This window comes from Diabrotica virgifera, chromosome 2 (assembly GCF_917563875.1).
Source record: "Diabrotica virgifera virgifera chromosome 2, PGI_DIABVI_V3a".
Classification (NCBI taxonomy): domain Eukaryota; kingdom Metazoa; phylum Arthropoda; class Insecta; order Coleoptera; family Chrysomelidae; genus Diabrotica; species Diabrotica virgifera.
The window spans coordinates 247,637,207-247,658,344 of NC_065444.1; the positions used below are offsets into that span (position 1 = coordinate 247,637,207).

Below are 21,138 nucleotides of genomic sequence, written 5' to 3' on the forward strand. Positions count from 1 at the left end.
AAACATGTTTTTTTAATTTTAAACAAAACAAACGTTTTTTTTTTGTTTTAAACGTTTTTTTTTGTTTTAAACCTGTTTTTTTTTGTATTTAAATTGCATGTTTTAAACAAATAAAACTTGTTTAAAACACATGTTTTTTGTTTTAAACGTTTTTTTTTGCTTTAAAAATGTTTTTGTTTTTAAATTTTATATTTTAAACAAATAAAACTTAGAAGAAAACATTGTTTAAATCATATTTTCCTAAACATAATATTAATTGAAAGTGTTTGATCTATTATTATTATTCTACTAAATAATAGATAAGAAAACCAATTGCAGAATTAGGAGCTATTGCCTGGGGAACCCCAGACTATTTACTATTTATAAATCCGCATTACAAGTTGGCTATTGCAATAACGTCTATTGTCAGTTATTTTGTGCTGTTTCTGGTGGTGCTTAATGTTTTTTTTAAACATGCAAATGATTTGGTGACCCCAGCTCATTTTTTGGCAAATTTGCTTGATCATCGCTTTATTGAAAATAAACTTATCATCCATCCATTATAAATTATCATCCAGAAGCATTTTAGATTATTATTATTACCAGGCAAAGTGTGTACCCTTTACTCCATATGTTTTCTAAACACCTATATTGAGAATGTAAAACCATTGGCATGGTGGCGTTCTAAGAAAAATATAAATAGGTATACTACAGCATTGAAACTTGCTCAACAGCTTCACACAGCTGTTGCATCGTCAGCCAACATAGAAGACTCTTCTGATCATAAGGTTTACCATTCCAAACTACGTAATCGGCTAGGCAATGTCAAAGCTAAGTTGGTTTCAATTTTTAAAGAGCTTAATTCCATCAGTGATGACGTGACTGATTTAAATTACAAGATTACCATGAGTCTGAAACAGTTTTGAGAAATTGATTAACTCTTCTTTGCAAAATATTTTCAGTTTTCCAATTTTTTTTGTGTTCAGATTATTAATAAATAAATAATATATATGTTAAAAAGTTTATATAATGTATTTGAGAATTTTTTTGATGTTATATTAGTAAATAAAATGAAAAAAAAAGCACTTGTTTAATTTAAGTGTTTTAAACAAAAACTGTTTTAAACATAAGCAAACGTTTAAAACACGTTTAAAACAGTTGATTAAAACAAAATGTTTAAAACAAAACAACCCTGAAAAATGTTATTTGTTTTTAACTCCAGTTTTAAAAACTAATCATTCTAAGCTAGTCAAACTTCCAGAATCTATTAATAATACATAAATAAATAAGAATAAATAAGGCTAATGACTAAAAACACCGCTAACTTACATTATTCTGCTTCCAATTGGATTTCTCCTTTTTTTTTTCAAAAAATATATTGATTCTTTAACCGTAACTTTTTCATTTTTCGTCTTAAAAAGTTTGGTAAAAAAGAATTTTGTAGGTTTTTACAAGGTCTATAAGGCTGTTAATATTAAATCCTTTTAAAGCTCTCAGTCGCAAAAAAAATGACTTCGAAAGGGTTGGTAATAAAGGTGGTTTTTGCATGTTATTACAAGTTTTATTTGTCAATAGCTCACTCAATTTTTGCCGTAGAAATTTTTTTTTGTAAACTGTCTTCTTGGGAATCATATAAGCTACAATTTCATGTTCAAACATTTTTTCGTATCTCTGATGCTAATCTTTTTATTCTGAAGTAAAGGGCATTTTTTACCAAACTACAAAAATTCGTTGTTCGCTTTTAACTCCATTTTTTTAAAAACTGATCATTCTAAGCCGGTCAAACTTCTAGAACCTATTAATCATACACAAATAAAGAAGACCAAATAAGGTCAGTGACTAATTTAAATTAGGGTGGTGATTAGGAGGTTGTGTCGGATCACTTCTTCGCTGAAAAAAATAGGGACTGACATTCTTTTCATTATAAGTCACTAAATTATTGAGCTAGAGATTTTTTTATTTCTGGAGATAGATATTTTTTTAAAAATACTTTACAATTAGTTTAAACAAGTTATTCTTGAAAAATGCATAGTTTTCCCGTCTTTTGACTTTGAAACTACAATATTTAGCATTTGACGAAGAAGAGCTGCCATATAATAAAGTATAGCTCGATTGCTATTGGTCTTAAAGAAAATTAGAAACAACTATTTTGTTTATTTTTTCAAAAGGTAAATTTTTGTTAAGCAAAGATAAAACGAAAACTTTTTGAGTTATTAGCAGAAAACTGATTAAAAACATTGATTTTTTCGATATAAAACTAACACTTTCGATAGCGAATAAATCGAAAACCATTAATTTTATCAAAAAAATGTATAGAACGTTTTTAACTTACAATGAATGTTTTTACCAACTTTTGCGTTCAAAATATAATAAAAAATTTCCACCCCCGAGATAGGGTGGCAACCACCCTCATGGTAAAATCGCCTTTCGGCATTATATAGATTTTGATCCTTGGACTATCCACTACTTATTCTCAAGTTTTCAAGCAAATCGATCCATTCTGTAAAAATTGCGAGGTTTTGTCGTATTTTAAGCTTCATTACTTGGACTAGCTGCACTCTTGTGTCTTCTAAATTGTCTTTATCATGCAATACAGTTATTACTTCATCTAACAGCTTTCTGCGATATATTGGTTTGGTTGTCAAAATTATTCCTTGATCCGTGGGTCGAATAAGCGATGTTGTATTTTTTGGCAAAAACATACAACTAAAGTTGCAATCTTCTGAACGTCGAATATTTTCAGAGGGATGAGCAGGAGCGTTGTCTAAAATCAATAAACATTTCACCTCTTCCAGCGGTATTCCCAGTTTCTTCTCTTGAAATGTTCCCACTACAGGTACAAATTCTTTAAAAAAGCAATTTTTGAAAATATCTGAGGTGACCCATGCCTTATTTGAGCTGTTATAACAAAGGGCAGAGAAATTCTTTGTAAAATACAGCGTTTGGGGTCCACGGGGACCCCGTTGGTACGCAGTGTATCTTGGTATGGGACGGGTTAAGTATATACCTAATATTAACAGGTTTTTAATTTTTTAACATTTGACCGAATTTTTTGTCCATTATATACGAAGTCTGTTGAAGTCTGTTATATCGAGGTTTTACTGTACTGTTTTTCTATTTGAAATTTTCATTTTAAGTTTATCATAATAAAAACAAACAATACTAGTGACAAAATAAATAGACAATCACTTAAATGGTGGTAATGAATTGATTAAATTAACGTTAATTAGCTTTGGCATTTTTTATCTTATTTAATGTGATGGTTTTGAAAATAACTGTTAAACTTTCAATCCGAAAATTGATATTGTGGTATTTGTTTACTCATCCATTGTATGACCTTCCTGGTGTTGATAAAGCAGGTCTGTTTTTAAATCAAACAAAAATTTATGGGAAATTCTATTATGATACATGTAGTATATAAAAGTTTATTACATACTTAATAAATAGTATACATTTTTTAGCATTGTCGTTAAACACGGTATTTTAATTGAATCATATAAATAAGGAAATAAGGTGGAAATATTTCAATTATACAGGTTTATAGACTAGATTTTATTATGTACAATTTTTTTATTATCTAGAGGAAATACAATTGATAGAAATTAAAATATATACTTAGTAATATTAAGAATAGGTTTTTTACTTATACCAAGAGAAACCTATGAAATAAAACTTTCCTTTTCCTTACAACAAAGAGGAAAAGGCTATATAAAAGGCAGCATATTACAAAAAAAGATTCTGTGGGCCCCAAATTCAATAAGTTTCTTTTTTACACCACGAAAAACTTATGTATTAAATTTCAAGACTAGTTTCCTTTCAAAAGAAAGAAAGTAATAAGAATATAAATAGAAGTTAAATTAAATACAAATTTAATTAGACCGATTCAAGAAGAAAACTTTGAATACAAATTATATAGGGACCATAAATATTATACCAAGAGAAACCTAAGATTCAATATTCTAGGACTATTCCTTGAAGAAAAAAAAAAAAGACATACAGTTCAATAATAAGTTTCTTATATTGTAGGAGACCTTCTCTCATTGGATAAGACCCAGCTGTGGATTTTGCTCTACACTTGGATGTTTAAAATTTTATCAATGTAATTCTATATCAAATGAGAGAAATGTATTATTGGATTTGGTTTTTTCGAGTAGTAGGAAACTGAATGTTGTAAAAGTATTGAACTCAAGTCTATGAACGTTGTTTAACAATCTCAAATATATCTAATTTGTCAAGACTAGTTTATGAGGCATTTTTTCTGATTTTAAAAATGCCAAATACGCTGAACTTAATAACTTTTTGGTCTCTATTAATTGGCAGGATTGATTGGCTCACAATGATATTAATGTTTTAACTAATATCCTCTATGAAATTCTTTCATTAGGGATTTTCTGCTTTATACTTCTGAAGAGATACAGAATATCAACTTTTCCTAAATGTTTTCCCATTAACTTAGAATTTTGACATGTGAGAGGAAAAGGTATGCTCACTCATTGTACATGAAATATCTTACCAGTGCCAATTATAGTAAATTTTCTTTTTTTTTTTAGAACAAAATGCAATCGTTTGTCAGATATATGCATTAAACAAAATGTTATATGTAAAGATGCTAATGTTAAACAATAAATCATAAATCAAATGTTTCAATCAATAAGAATTTGGTCGATTCGTGACAATGTATGAAACAGGGATCCATCACCTCACTCCAGTGTCTTATTATTAAGACCAGTGTCAATATTAGCTAGCAAGACTATAGCCTCTATACCGATGGTTCATTGATTTTTGAAGATATTCTTCTTTAGGCGCGATTCGATTGAGGGTAAAATTGTACATAAATCTGCGCGCCTGCGCACACAAACAGTATGTAGTTCCTTGCTAATCTTTCAAGATAGGTATTTATGTATCTGTATCCGTGCAAATAAGTCATTAAAAGAATGTATTAGTGTTTTTAGTAAATGTATTATTTATTATAATTCTTGTGTTTTTGGATTTGTGTTTCTCTGTAGTAAAATAATAACATATTATGTAGGCATAACATTTTATGTGTTGTGTAATTATAACCGAAACTTACATGTCAATTAGAAGGACCTCGCTGGTGTAGTTGGAAGGGCGTTAGCTCCGTGATTGGAATGACGCGGGTTCGAATCCTGGGCGATTCATACTTTTTTTTTTATTTTTGGTTGTTTTAATAAAAATTTTTTGAAAGTGGTAGATAAGAAAGTTAGTTTAATTTTTAAATAAAATACAAATAACCTGTTAAGTATATTTACTTCGTTGAAATTACCTATATATAGAAGAATATCATCTTACGTGCGTACAAAGTACACACACATTCATTTTTTTAAATCGATAGGAGTTATTATACATTAATATACATACAGCGTTATTGATACATTTGAAGGATGAAATTCCAAAAGAAATACCACAAATAAAGAAGTAAAAACTACAGGTTCAAAATTTTGTTCTTATCTTTCAGAATCATCAAGCAAAGAACATGCTCCTTTAAACATCTATACTTTTTGTTCCATGAAGTATTACAATCTGCAAAATTTTTCCTGAGCGCAGCTATGGAGATACCTATAGTCCAGATGATGTCATATACTGATTATTATCTAGATCTAGATCCAGAAAAGACAATTATGAGGTGAGTTCGTGTATTTATTGCATAAAACTCGTTTAATTCGTTCTTTTCAAATTCCCTTGTAGATTTAAGCAAGATGATAACGAAGTTACCAATATTTTTAAAGATGTAGATGAGTATAGAAGTGAAGTAGTAGCCAGATTAGTAGAATTTACCAATACTTTCATATCCTCGCTTTTAGAAAATGTTTATAGCTTTCCTAAGTCTATTTCGTGGTTAGTATCTCGAATAGCGAAGATCATTGAGAAATCTTTTAGTGCCAAACAGGTAATTAATAACATAACATTCATTTAAAAACAATTCCAGCTTAATATCATTCTTTTTTAGGCGAACGCCATAATAACAGAACTCATTTTCAACCTGTACATATGCCCAGTGATAGTAGATCCTGAACAGTATGGCATATGCAACTCCCAAGTAACTGAGGTCACTAGACACAACCTTATTCAGGTGTGCCAGATCCTTCAGTCTCTAGCTTTACGCAAATATGAACCTATCGATGCCAGATACTCGGATGTATTCGATTTGTTGGACAAGAACCGCGTGTGTAATTTCCTTGAGCTGTTGTTTTTCGATATGGACTGCGAAGATCCGCCCATAGATACGCCTCCGAGTCTTTCGAGGGATATAATGTTGTTTACTGAAGCCGAGCTCAACAATATGGTAAGTAAAGTTGTCATGTACCCTGCTATCATTAATTTCTCACTATAACATGCAATATATCTAGATTATTACATTTTGTCAGTAAGTAAATGCATAAATAAGGAGTATCCTGCAATTGTTTATAACATTAACTCCTGTAGTCTAATTTTTTCTTTCTCTAATTCCCCTTAATATTGTTCTGAAGCTGTTTTCTTGTGACATCTTTATTCAATTTACTATTTTTTCTGGGAATTAGCCATTGAGAAGGAGTTGGACCTGAAGTATCCGGAGGGAAATCAAGCCTGAGCCTTAGTGGAAGCCTGTATAATCACTCTACTAACTTCCAAACGAAAATGTATTGTATAGTGTTGTGCCTGCAGGAACTAATGGAGGAATGATAATGTGGGAGAGGGAATGATGTGAACTGCTGGGACAAATCTATAAAAATTATATCTGATGGGCAGGCGGCATTAAAGTAACTGGAATCGAATAGGATTGACTCATAAGTTCGTTTGGAACTGTCTTCAGAATCTGTCAATTTCAAGAATTTAGAATCTAAATTCTTGTGCTTCTTTTTATTCTACAAAATTTCTATTAGTCCATTATTCAGGGTATTACATTCTTTAGTCTGTCTTCCGAACATCTCATCCTCCAATTTTAGTGCAACTTTCAGATCATTTCTTTTAAAGGTGCCTATCTTTTAGAGATGTTGGCAACCACATTGACCCATCTTATTCTATTCACATCAGCTCGAAATAGATCAGTTTACGTTAGACCAGTCCACTTCCTAAGATTGGCCAGCCAGGATATACGTCTACGCCCAGGGCCTCTCTTGCCCTCAATTGAACCATTAAAAGTAAATGAAGATGCTGTGCACATTATAGACAGCGAAACCGGTCGTCCAATGTAGATAAACTGATTGTAAGACGTCTTTTATTTCATTACTTACTTAGTATGGACTCACACATGCAACCCATTCAATATTCAAATTATATTGTTAAATGCAATTTTAGATCATTCCGGTCTGTTTCTAGCATTTTTCGAGGTTTCTCTATGATTGTTTTTAGACACTTTTACAAGATCAGGAATTCTCTAAGAACACATTTAGACCACAAAAAATTCTCAAGTTGATGACATACATAGATAATTTTACTCTGTTTCTCTGCTTTGCACATTTTTAATATCTGTTATTAATTGTGAGAATATAGTGTAATTACATATCAACTCAACACACCTAATTTCCACCCCCTCTTCAGATTTGGTTATAATTTGGAATGCTCATAGTGGCTAATAAGGGAAACAAAAATACAAAATTTTAAATTTTTATCTCAAGCTGTTTCCGAAATATGGTTACGTAAAGTTTTCCAAAAAAATCCAAAACACCTCTACCATACTTTATTGGAATGGTTGTAGAAGCTGTCCTAATTGAGCTAAAATGCTGGGAGAGGTGTCATTTTGTAGCATTTTTAAAACTCTTTACAGTGATATATACAGTATGATGTTATGATAAACAAGTTTTTCTGAAACAAAAAAATATATTTTGATTAAGTTTTTTTCCAAAAAGTACATAATTCAAAATTTTTATAATATCCCTACAAATACATAACACTGTTTTGTTAATAAAAAATTTATCATGTGATGGTGATGGGTTCAACATAAAAAAAAATAAATTTTACACATACAGTATAGTGCAAATAAAAGGAATAAATTCGTAATGTCGCAAGCTGGAGACTTCAAGGAAAAATCCCGAAATAGGTCGATTTTTATTAATTTTTAAATTGTAATTTTTTGGCATATATATGATACTATTGACGTCATCCATCTGGGCGTGATGATGTTATCGATGATTTTTTTAAATGAAACTATAGGTCGTGTGTTAGCTCATTTGAAAGTTTATTTAATTCTCTGTTCTGTAATATAAACAATAACATAAATATTTATACAGGGTGACAAAAAAGTTTTTTTTATTAAATTAATTGACAAAAAAGAAGAATGAATGTAATTTATCTGTTTCTGGCAATAGTAAAATCTATTTTAAATTAAATAAATTACATACCGTCTTCTTTTTTTGTCAATTAATTTAATTTAAAAAAATATTTTTGCCACCCTGTATAAATAATTATATTATTGTTTATTAATTACTGAGTAGAGACCTGAATAACCTTTCAAATGAGCTAGCACATGATACCTAGTCTCATTTTAAAAAAATCATCGATTACGTGATCGCGCCCAGATGGATGACGTTACTAGTATGATATATATATGTCAAAAAATTACAATTTAAAAATAAAAATCAACCTATTTTGGGATTTTTCCTTAAAGTCGCCAGCTTGCGACACTACGAATTTATTTCTTTCATTTGTGCCATACTGTATGTGTAAAATTTATTTTTTTTTATGTTGAACCCATCACCATCCCATGATAACATTTTTATATGTTTTTAACAACAGTACTATGTATTTGTAGGACTATTATGAAAATTTTAAATTATGTACTTTTTGGAAAAAAACTTATAAAATATATTTTTTTTGTTTGAGAAAAATTTGTTTATCATAACATCATGCTGTATATACTGTAAAGAGCTTTAAAAATGCTGCAAAATGACACCTCTCCCAACATTTTAGATTAATTAGGACAGCTTCTACAACCATTCCAATAAAGTATGGTCGGGGTGTTTTGGATTTTTGTGGAAAATTTTACATAACCATATTTCGGAAACGGCTTGAGATAAAAATTTAAAATTTTGTATTTTTTTTCACCTAATCATCCACTATGAGTACTCCAAAATTTGAACAAAATCTAAATAGGTCAGGAAAAAAATTAATTCAAAGTGTTGATTTGACCTGGAATAGCTCTATATTAAAATTCTTGTTAAAGACTAAAATTTCTTTGCGGACTTCTTTCATATTCTTTATATTTTTTTTATTTCAGGTCACGATTTTGCAAAAAATCCAGCTTAAACAAAAGTCCAGCGACAATTTCATTAAAGATTTATCTATAGAGGAACAACTGTCATCTCTTAGCATATCTGCCGATAATTCACCAAAATCGAACAGAGCAATGAATGAAGAAAACGTTTCAAAATTAACTAATTTCTTCACATTAGGCAACAATAATTCAGGTAAGAGTACAATACGTGTTTTATTTCAACTGTTTACTTATATTGAGTATTTTAGGTTCAAAAAATCAGGCTTCCTCGTTGGTTACAGATTCTCCTAGGAACCATAGCAATCACAGTACTACTGTACTCGTTTTTCCCATAGATCAGGCTCAAATAGAACCTATCGGTCTCATATCTGAAGAGAAAATCATAGAAGCCAGTCTCCCGTTGAAGAATGGCGATGTTTTTGATGGGACTCTTCAGAAAGACGATGCTGCTGTGATGCCAGAAACTCCACCGACAAATGGAGACCTGAAACAAGTAAATATTTTATATATTTGTAGTCCTATTATAATTTTATACTGATTTGTTTTCTAGTCATTTACATTTCACGATGAGGGATCCATCGGGAATACTTCAGATAATTTGGAAGCCATATCGGAAGCAGCTAGCAACCATTCCGTTGACAGTAGCATTGAACTGGAGAATGAAGATCAAAACGACAATCTGTCAGATATGGTATCCGCCAACGTATCTGGTAGGTTTCTTTGTCTAAAACTTACTATTTTTCAAAGTTTTAAAGTTTTCAACCTAATAGAAATATTAAAAATATTGAAAAATATTAATGCCTACCATTTACCAGGGTCCATTTGGTCCATTTACCAGGAAAATGGTCCAATAAGTTTCCAATTAAATATATTTTGGGAATATTTTTCAATATTTTTAATACTTCTATTAGGTTGAAAACTTTAAAACTTTGACTTTCAGTTACCAGATGTCGTTAGACACCTACTCAAACGTCAGTTGCAATGCGGGGATAAGCTCTCGGAAATTGGCCACTTAAGACAGAGAGCAGCAGGCCTACGCCTCTCTGATGATGACTCCAAATAGAGTCGAAAATCGTCGATTTAGAGTGCTGGCTTGCGCTCTCTGTTCTAAGTGAAAAATAAGACAGTTTTGCCTTCGCATTGCAACTGAATAAAAATGGTATACATTTTTATTTCATTTCATACTATTTTTACTTACGAAGATTTTTCTTGCAGGCCGAGGTACACCGAACATATCAGGTCGCGATACCCCCAGCTCACAAGTGTGCGAGAATGATGAACGAGCCTTGGCGGAACCCCGACAGGTCGATGTAGCCCAGACGCAACCTAACCTCAATCTCAACAGGCAAATCCGTTCCGAAATCGACGATAAATTTTGTAAATTCGAAATCAAAAAGCTTCTTGAAGGTAAGTACTACTTGGCGAGTGAAATAAAAATTTTTAGTGAAAATAGAACAATGAAAAAATACAGGTGTGCCATTTATAGCTTATCCAATCATGACCTTGATAACTGAAACTGTAATTACGAACCAGATGATGCATTTTCATCTGTCATTGATTGTTATAAATTTTAAGGTGACGAAACGATTTCTATCATTTCGGAAACTTGGAGTACCGACGTTTTGGCTTCCGACAACGAAACGTTGGATGCTGGAGAATCTAGACACCCGCTACAGTTACCCGAATCTATCCAAGAAGTGTCCAATATTTTAGATTTGTCCGAAACTCAGAGTGAAAGCGCTTGGTCTACTGATGTGATGACATCGGATACTGAAAGGTTAGTATTGCCTTCTTGTCAGTCTAAGTATAGGTTGACAGAAATATCTGAAACCATCAAGGTCACATCGATCGAAAACTTTGGATACGCGACGTTGTCAGACCAATAGGATTTCAAAGGTTTTCTGTTTTTTATTTGTAATTTTTTTCACAGCAAAATTTCTGCTTCCTTTTGCGTGAATTTTAAAATATTGTATATGTTATAGTCAAAGCCCGAATTTCAGGCACTGCTAGGTTTGACTAGGTAATCCTCAGGTCTGACTGACGGTCTTAGTCAAAGCCCGAAATAAATTACAGTTTCGCCCTTTGACTAGTCAAACCTAGGAGAGACTACGTTGGTCAGGCAAAGGTCGAAATTTAATTTTATGAAATCGGGGTTTGACTAGTCAAACCCCGATCATGTCGTAATTTGTTAGATTGGGTTTAATAAAACGTCATTTTTTAATTTTAATATTTATTATTTTTATATTGTTGTAATTAAAATAAAAAAATAATGTTTATTCTCACATGTTGAGGCATTATGGCATTTAGAGTTGCAGAATACGTTAGACCTTTTACACTTACGTAATTTGAAAGATAATTTCTTATTGCAGTAACATTTTATAAATTCTTGTCCTCCAAATTTAGAATCTTTTGTACTAATTTCTCTTAGAGACAGAGACAGCTTAACGTCTGGAACATCTTCGAAATTAGGAAATTTCTCCTTGCATTCTTTTATTTGATTTCTTGAAAGTGTGTTTATTGTTCCATATTTCGTACCAACTCTATATAAACCTTCAATTGTTTTATCTTGTATTCTACTCAAAATATTTCGAGCATCATCTTTGGCTCTATCAAAGCTGGGGATATGTATTGTTACAGTTTTTCCTTTTGAAATTGGAGGACATTTTTTTCACTTAATTGTTTCATAGCATTAGCTTGGGCATGAAGACCTTCGATCGCATTTCCTTCATTTATTTTAATCTTTTCTGTCTGCGCACAACACATGCTCGAACGCTTACCAAGGAGATGCTAGAAATATTTTGGGTACCATACAAAATAAAACAATAATTGACGGTTTATATAGAGTTGGTACGAAATACGGAACAATAAACACACTTTTTTCAAGAAATCAAATAAGAGAATGCAAACAGAATTTTCCTAATTTCGAAGATGTTCCAGACGTTTCTCTAAGAGAAATTAGTACAAAAGATTCTAAATTTGGAGGACAAGGATTTATAAAATACCACTGCAATAAGAAGTGCTCTTCAAAACCATGTAAGTGTAAAGGATCGTTTAAACACAGCGATAAATCAAACAACTTATCAAGGTCAATCGAGTTGTTGCAACTTATCATTGTGTGTAAACGGTGCATCGCACAACTTATCAAAGTTGGAGTTGGGTTGAAGGTGGTATCGCATTGAATCGCAGCGTCTAAACAGCGTTTCAACTTGTCATCACAACTAGTTGCTGTGACTTGTCGTTGTGTTTAAACGACGCTTAAAAGGACTAACGTATTGTGCAACTCTAAATGCCATAATGCCTCAACATGAGAAAATAAACACAAATTTTTTAAAAGATGAAATTTTTATTTTATTTTTACTAATTTTTTAATTTTAATTACGAAAATGTAAACATTACAATTAAAAAATGACGTTCTATTAAACCTAATCTAACAAATTACGACATGATCGGGGTTTGACTAGTCAAACCCCGATTTCATAAAATTAAATTTCGACCTTTGCCTGACCAACGTAGTCTCTCCTAGGTTTGACTAGTCAAAGGGCGAAACTGTAATTTATTTCGGGTTTTGGCTAAGACCGTCAGTCAGACCTGAGGATTGCCTGAAATTCGGGCATTGACTAAAACATATATACTTTCACGGAATTGTGCACGTAGTGTCCTATTTTTCACGGCACTTGTAATATTCATGTTTATAAACAACTATTCGACGATTTTATCTGGTAATGTGGCAAAACCTCTTATTTCGTGCACTTCTCTTCTTCTTCTTTTAGCCCATTTCTATTAAACTTTGGACATAGGCCTTCCCCAAATCTTTCCATTTCCGTCTGTCCTTGGCTGCGCTTTTCCAGTGAGTTTCTGCAGCTTTTACAATATCGTCCTTCCATCGCATCTGAGGTCTTCCTCTTCCTCTTCTTTCTGTCCACGGTCTCCAGTTTTGTATTTCAGCATTCCATCTTTTATCTTCCTGTCTCGCATTGATACATTTTTTACTTTTGTTTTCTCTCGTATCAATTTGTTTGATTTTCTGTCTTGTATTTCAATTTTGTTTATGTTGGCCTTTGTTAATGTCCATGTTTCTGAGCCATACGTCAGAACAGGAAGGACGCACTGGTCAAATACACGGGTTTTTAGGTACTGTTGTATCTTTGTGCCTTTTAATATCCATCTTAACTTTCCAAATGCTGCCCACGGATTCTTCTCTGTACTTCAATTGTTTGGTTTTCTTTATTAGCTTTGATTATTTGACCCAGGTATATATATTCGTCAACAACCTCAATATTGACATTATTTATATTTACATTTATTCTGTCGTTTGTATTTGTCATGATTTTGGTTTTACTCATGTTCATTTTTAATCTTCTCCGTTGCATGTGCTAGTTGAGTCAGCATTGTGGCTAGTTCTTCTTGGTTGGTTGTATGTAATAAGGACAACATCATCGCAATATCTGAGGTGATTGAGATTCTTCCCGTTTATGTTGATATGTTGATTCCGTGCACAATGCATTCTAAATAGATGTTTACTCTTTGCATCAACGGCTGCAACTGAAGTCCCCTCTCCTTGATTTGCTACCTGAATGACCTTCGCTGTTTCAGATATTTCTTTACAATTGTACTACAACCTACAGCACAATCAGTTTCACTTTGTATTTGAGATTTGGATGCGAACTGGTGTTGACGTTCGGTTTTTTCAAATTTTTTAAATTTTATTTTGGTAACGTCTCACCTAGTAAAATACCTGCACGGTATCAAATTCACAAAATATGGAAAAACCGAACGTCATCAACAATGCGTATCCAAATCTCAAATACAAAGTGAATCTGGTCGTGCTGTACCAATCTTAACATTTTATAGGTTAACTGAAGTCGATAACGACGACTCTATCAGCGTCGCTCAATCCGACGACACGCGATCGGAAACTGACGATACCGCTTGTGGTAGTCGACGCCTCTCTACGTGCTCTAACTCTTTCGTTCCGATTACAACCAATCAGAACTACGTCTCTAGCGTTACCGTCCAGAATATGAGCTTCTTACCACCCGCTAACGGTCCAACTGCTGTCGTGAGCGCCAAAAACAAATACGTGGTAACTTCTGCGTCATCTACTTCGAATTTTCAAGTAAGTAAATTTATTTGGAACTAAATAATAGTCAAGCGGCGCAAAAAACCAAATAGCCCCCCCAATAAAGACTACTGATCCAAACCTAATAGTCCAAGTAATGAAGCTTAAAATAGTACAAAACCTCGCAATTTTTACAGAGTGGATCGATTTGCTTGAAAATTTGACAATAAGTAGTGGATAGTCCAAGGATCAAAATCTATATGATTCCGAAAGGCGCTTTTACCATGGGGGTGGTTGCCACCCCTCTCGGGGGTGAAAATTTTTTATTATATTTTGATCGCAAAAGTTGGTAAGATCATTCATTCTAAGCAAGAAAAGTTCTATACATTTTTTTGCTAAAATTGATAGTTTTCGAGTTATTCGCTATCGAATGTGTTAGTTTTATATCGAAAAAATCAATGTTTTTAATCAGTTTTCTGCTAATAACTCAAAAGTTGTCGTTTTATCAAAACAACTTTACTTAACAAAAATGTACCTTTTGAAAAAATAAACAAAACCTTGTTTTTACATTTTCTTTAAGACCAATAGTAATCGAGCTATACTTTGTTATATGTTGGCTCGTCTTCGTCAAATGCTAAATATTGTAGTTTCAAAGTCAAAAGACGGGAAAACTGTGCATTTTTCGAGGACAACTTGTTCAAACTAATTTAAAGTACTTAAAAATATCTTACTATATCTCCAGAAATAAAAAAAGTCTGTAGCTCAAAAATTAAGTGACCTATAATGAAAAGAATGTCAGTCCTCATTTTTTTCAGCGAAAAAGTGATCGCAAGCAACCCCCTAATCACCATCCTAATTAAAATTAGTCATTAACCTTATTTGGTCTTTTTTATTTATGTATTGTTAATAGGTTCTAGAAGTTAATAGGTTCTAGTAGGCTTATAATGATTAGTTTAAAAAAAAAATGGAGTTAAAAGCGAATAACGAATTTTTGTAGTTTGGAAAAAATGGCCTTTTCTTCAGAATAGCAAGATTAGCATCAGATATACGAAAAAATGTTTAAATATGAAATTGTAGCTTATTTAATTACCAAGAACTCCGTTTGCAAAAATTTTTTTCTACGGCGAAAATTGAGTGAGCTATTGACAATTAAAACTTGGAATAACATGCAAAAATCACCTTTACCAACCCTTTCAAAGTCACATCTTTTTGCGACTGAGGATTTTAAAAAGATTTAATATTAATAGGCTTATAGATCTTTTAAAAGCCTACAAAATTATTTTTTAGTAAACTTTCTAAGATGAAAAATAAAAAAGTTCCGGTTAAAAAATTAATATATTTTTTTGAAAAAAAAAAGGAGAAATCCAATTGGAAGCATAATAATGTAAGTTAGCGATGTTTTTAGTCATTGGCCTTATTTATTCTTATTTATTTATGTATTATTAATAGATTCTAGAAGTTTGACTGGCTTAGAATGATTAGTTTTAAAAAAACTGGAGTTAAAAGCGAATAACGAATTTTTGTAGTTTGGTAAAAATGCCATTTTCTTCAGAATAGAAAGATTAGCACCAGAAATACGAAAAAATGTTTCAATATAAAATTGTAGGTTATTTAATTCCCAAGAACTTGGTTTGAAAAAAATTTCTAAGGAAAAAATTGAGTGAATCGTAAATGAGTACAGTCAAACCCGCTTATAAGAATACCTCTTAAAGGAATATCCCGGTTTAAGGAATAGAAATTTAAGGTCCCGAAACGTTTCTACTAGCGACCAATGATCGGTTATTAGAATATCCCGGTTATAGGAATACTTTCGATTTGCACAAAAGCTATTCCAATAAGCGGGTTCGACTGTATATCGAAAAATATTGATTTTTTTATATAAAACTAACACTTTCCATAGCGAATAAATCGAAAACTATTAATTTTATCAAAAAAATATATAGAACACTTTTTGCTTAGAATAAATGTTTTTATTAACTTTTGCGGTCAAAATATAATAAAAAATTTCCATCATTGAGATGGGGTGGCAACCACCCCCATGGTAATAACGCCTTTCGGAATCGTATAGATTTTGATCCTTGGAGTATCCACTACTTATTCTCAAAATTTCAAGCAAATCGGTCCATTCTGTAAAAATTGCGAGGTAAAAAGCTTCGTTTCCTGGCCTATAAATAATTTTTTTTTGTACGAATGACAGATAATTTGTTTTTATTTTCACCCATTTTGAAAAAAAGTGGAAACGTTGAATTATCCAAGTCCGTCTGTACCGGGCACTTTATAAACACAACTCCCACGTCATTACACCAGGTAGAATGACAAATGAGGTGTCGAATGAAAGCTTATAACCCAAGGATGGCACTAAAGGTGAGAAATTTGACCCTCAGACTTCCGGTTTTAGAGTTGCAACCGGAACTGCTGTTTTAAAGTCGCCGAAATGGCGACTGTTGCGAAAAATTGAAAAATTTCAAACAACCAAAAGACTCTTACAAGGCTGCTCTACGTCAACAACGCTATTCAAAATATTTCTAGAAATGGTACTAAGACCCTCGAAAAGAATGGTCAGTGAAATTGGTATACCTATCAGGGACGAATGTCTGTACACATTAAGCTTGGCTAATGACCAGGTAGTAATGACGCAAGGTGAAGAAGACCTCTCCTACATGATTAGAAAACTCACAGAAGAAGAATGGACTAGAAATCAACTTCAATAAGACAGATTACATGGTAAGGGGATCAGATGACGCCCCGAATTTCGAAATCCCAGATGTCCAAAAAATCAAGTGCACCAAAACTTTCAAGTACATAGGCTCCACTATTCTAGAGACGGCACTACTACTGACGATATAAAGAACAAGCTAGTAGACCTGGATCCCGCGTAAGAAAGAAAAGTTGATTAATAGCAAGCTGAAAATTTGTTAATCGCTTAACGGTGTCTAGTCGGACAAACTTTGATGCACGAGAACACTGGGACAGGGGAAGTTTTAACTGTGGAGCATGATAAACGTGTCGTCCTGACAAGTTTATGATTGTGAAAAATAGCAAGTTGTTTTTCATGTCAAGTCCGACATGAAAATGTTTGTCCGACAAAAATGTTGGGCATTTTAACGAGTCCGACACGTAGAACATGTCACATCACAGGAATTATGTTGGTGATGAATAGCAGTCTGATTTTTGCATGAGAGTTTAATGAAAGGTTAAAAAATCAATTGGAAGTTTTGTCCTACAAAATTAATGGGAAGTTTTCGTAGTCGGACATTCTAAACAGGTAAGACATAGACAAAAATTCTGGTGATAAATAGCTTTCCGACAAAGACGAAATTTAATTAAGTAAATTATTCCTTACCAAGAATGACTGTTGTCGGAAAAAAATAAGGGGTAGATTTTGTAGTCGGACAATTTAAAAAAATAATTTTTGAAAATTTCAATAAGGGGTGATTATTCTATGTCAAAAGTACCTGCAATCAATTACAATCGATATCTTTCGATTTATGTCAACATCATTTAGATACCTCACTGTAATACATTTGTAGTAGATCAGGCAAATTATATTATGGATTGAGTGGTCTAGCTATCTTTGTCTGCCACATGCGCGGGATCGCTTGGTTAAAAGAGATAGATAGACCACCTATCGACTTTTTGCACTGTATAGGGCTTTTCATTCACAGTCATTTGTTTCGAGCTTCTGTCATGTGTCACATAATATTAATATATCTACGTCATACGTTATTAGTACATACCAATGATACAAACTAGAGACGTATGGCGTAGATATATTAATATTATGTGACACATGACAGAAGCTCGAAACAAATGACAATCGATGAAAAGCCCTGTCTACCCTTATGTCTATGAATACATTTCCATTTAAGAAAAACTGTCACTTTTGACAATAATTCATAATAAATTGCAATCGTAACTTCAAATTTAAACTAATCGATTTATTTTGGCAGCAAATTATTTCTTGCCATGTGACATATTAATTACATTATTATTTCATTTGTAGAAAGTTGAGAAAAATTACGTTATACAATTTTAGTAATAATTTATTTAGGTACCCTTTTTCAATCAAGCAAAGCATTATAGCACGAAGAATGATATTCAATAGAACTTTCACAATTATCTGGCAACTGAACCTCATTGAATTGATGACCAAGTATTTTCTTAACTTTGTAAAATGTTCGAAAATTACTTAAAAATGTTTCGTTGAATGGTTTCACTTTTGATTTGGCGACTTAAAATTTAAACGGTTGACACTCAAAAATAGACACAAAAACACTCCATAGTTAATATAAATATTAACTTCCAACACACGTGGCAAACAGAAACTCAGAGACTATGTACTTTCAAATACTACTTTGTATAGCACAAAGTGTCATAATGACAAATGCAGCCTTCTAATACATACTTCCAAGCATAATTTGTCATATTTACGTCTATTCTTATAAACACCGAAGTTTTAGACTCTTCACATTTTTCAATGTCGTTTACAGGGTTAAGATTTGAGTATGGAAAAAAATGTATACAACATTTTTTGTAGGAAATTTTCCGTACTTTCTGATGCGTCTAATTAGAAAACCCTAAGAGATTGCTTTCACATGTTCTTTGACATTTTTTATTGTCATTTTGAGAAAATCTAGAACAAACTCCACCCAAAAAAATAATTGTTTTGCAATATATACATGCATTGATACTTACCTCACTGTTTTTGGAGTGTGCATGTATATATATGCACATGCAAATATGTGAATATAAATAATAATATACAACTAAAATAGTTATTATTTTAACATAAACGTAATTAAAAAGCTAAATTTTAAACTTCGTCACACAACTTTTGCAATTAAACTTTGCAATGCACAAATCCGCACCTTTTCCTTTGAAAAATTCATAACCTTTATCAGGATAAGAATAGAAGCTTGAAACAGGTACCGTTGTCTTCAGAAATATTATAGCTATATACTGTAAAAATTTCCGAAAAAAATATTAAAACGGAACAGAGTTGTAGCGAGGTAAACGCAAAAAAACGTGATTTCATTTTTTTTATTTTTAGGTTAAAATTGCGATTTTGACAATGATTTTGAAAATATAAAGTATGAATAAACTTAGCCCTTCGGCCCTCCGTGGTCAGTATCTCGAAAACTAAGCGCTTTTTTGAGGGTGTCCCGCTCGTGTAAAAACCCAGAAGATCGTTACGGGAGGAAGTAGATCAATCTACGGAAAGGAAAAATCTAGAAAAAGACAGCTTGAACGACAGGGATGAATGGAGAAACCGGTTGAGAGGGGGCAGGCAGCGGCAGTAGTCAGTTATTGGGGGGCTCTTTGGTTTTTGTATGCATCTTTTTGGGTGTGCGTCGCCTGTCTAAAATAAGTAATAATATAATAATAAATAATATTTTTGTTTTTTATAGGAATTCAGTAAGGTAGAGATCAAAAATGAAATAGTTAACGGGAAAATGTATCAGGAACAGACAGATAATAACGCCAACAGAGTGTTTAAAGCTTTAACTTTAGAACAGTCGGAATCGTTGGCTGAGAGTACTGAGGTGAAGACCACTATTTACAAAGCTACAGTTGCCAAGAATGGATTAATTGTTAAGGATTCTTATTTAAACAACTTGGCTGGTAAGTTTGTATTTTTAAATATTTTGACGTTTATAGTGTTCTTTCCAACAGATAAGTTTAGACGGTACTATTTTATTTAAAAGGAAGTCCAAGTCTACCAAAGTAGACCAAAGAAACTTTGTAGTTTCTTATGGGATCTACTAAAAATAACAACTTTCAGACCGTCGAATGCTTAGTAATACTTTAAATTTTCTAGTGTTCGCATCTGGAGACCTAAGGAGATCGCTCAATACTCGCCATTTTCTAATGTCTGTTTTAATTCACCTGGTAACTCATTATTTTTATCGTCTAAGTGATTCCTTTATTATGTAGGTCCCAGTGGTATGGTAGAACCCGAAAAGAACCACCACAATCGTCCCAACGAGATCCTCTTGAGCAACTGCAGCCTAAACTCCAGCTCTAGCGGCTCCAGCAGTCACAGCTTAGAGAACAAGAACGCCTCCGAGCAATGGGAAAACAAGCAGTGGTTAAACAGCTCAGGCAGCAGCTTGAACGTTACTCTGACACCTTCTGAAAGTACCAGTGAGTTGTCTGTGATGAGTATCGGGAAGAAAGGCGTTGGTGAGTTTGATATCCATTTATTTAGATTATCTGGACTCGACGCAGGAAGTCAAATCGATTTATTCTACTGTCATAATTCTTGCTCCTGCCTTCAAATGCTACTTCCTGAGCTTTCATATATCCTAAGTGTAGAAATATAGTGAATACAAATAACAAATAGCGAGATGGCTGGCGAGGTGCGACGCTCCACTATGTTCACTGCTATTTAATTGCAGTGTTTTGTTTCTTCGGCGATGTGCGGGACTGCGGGGCGATGTGCCTGGCGAGGTGCGATGTTTCACTATATTTCTACACCAAGATGTAATATTATAGATGATATATAATATATAATATCGGTTTACAACGTTCTTCGACTTGTTCCGATTTCCAATCTCCATCTCGTTCTGTCATTCCATAGATCGTCCTCGAGTTCTCTGTCCCTGATTTCTCCATCAACTCCTTCTCTCCTACTTCTTCTAGGCCTTCCTGGTTTGCGCCTCCCTCTTGGTTGACATTCGAGGATTTGTCTTGGTATTCTATTCTCCAGCATTCTCCTTACGTGTCCGTACCAGCTGAGTTGTTTTGTCCTGATGTCGTCAACAATAGTATGTGTAACTCCCATGATTTCTCGGACTCTCGTTTGTTATTCTGTCGCGTCTAGATATTCCCACCGAACGGCGCCAGAAGTCCATTTCTGTTGCTCTAAGCATTTTCTCTGTTCTGTCTT

General features: G+C 32.8%; 1 protein-coding gene across 1 annotated transcript in view; it reads left to right on the top strand.

Annotated features, from left to right (window-relative positions):
• Positions 1-21,138, top strand: part of LOC114327316 (receptor-mediated endocytosis protein 6 homolog) — a 69,585-nt gene that overhangs the window by 17,062 nt on the left and 31,385 nt on the right. The window contains exons 4-14 of the mRNA XM_028275901.2: positions 5,456-5,623; positions 5,686-5,887; positions 5,948-6,283; positions 9,194-9,383; positions 9,439-9,683; positions 9,741-9,900; positions 10,406-10,597; positions 10,766-10,967; positions 14,042-14,306; positions 19,658-19,871; positions 20,184-20,432. Coding sequence (XP_028131702.1) covers positions 5,456-5,623; positions 5,686-5,887; positions 5,948-6,283; positions 9,194-9,383; positions 9,439-9,683; positions 9,741-9,900; positions 10,406-10,597; positions 10,766-10,967; positions 14,042-14,306; positions 19,658-19,871; positions 20,184-20,432 — 2,423 coding nt within the window. The remainder of the gene's footprint in view (positions 1-5,455; positions 5,624-5,685; positions 5,888-5,947; positions 6,284-9,193; positions 9,384-9,438; positions 9,684-9,740; positions 9,901-10,405; positions 10,598-10,765; positions 10,968-14,041; positions 14,307-19,657; positions 19,872-20,183; positions 20,433-21,138) is intronic.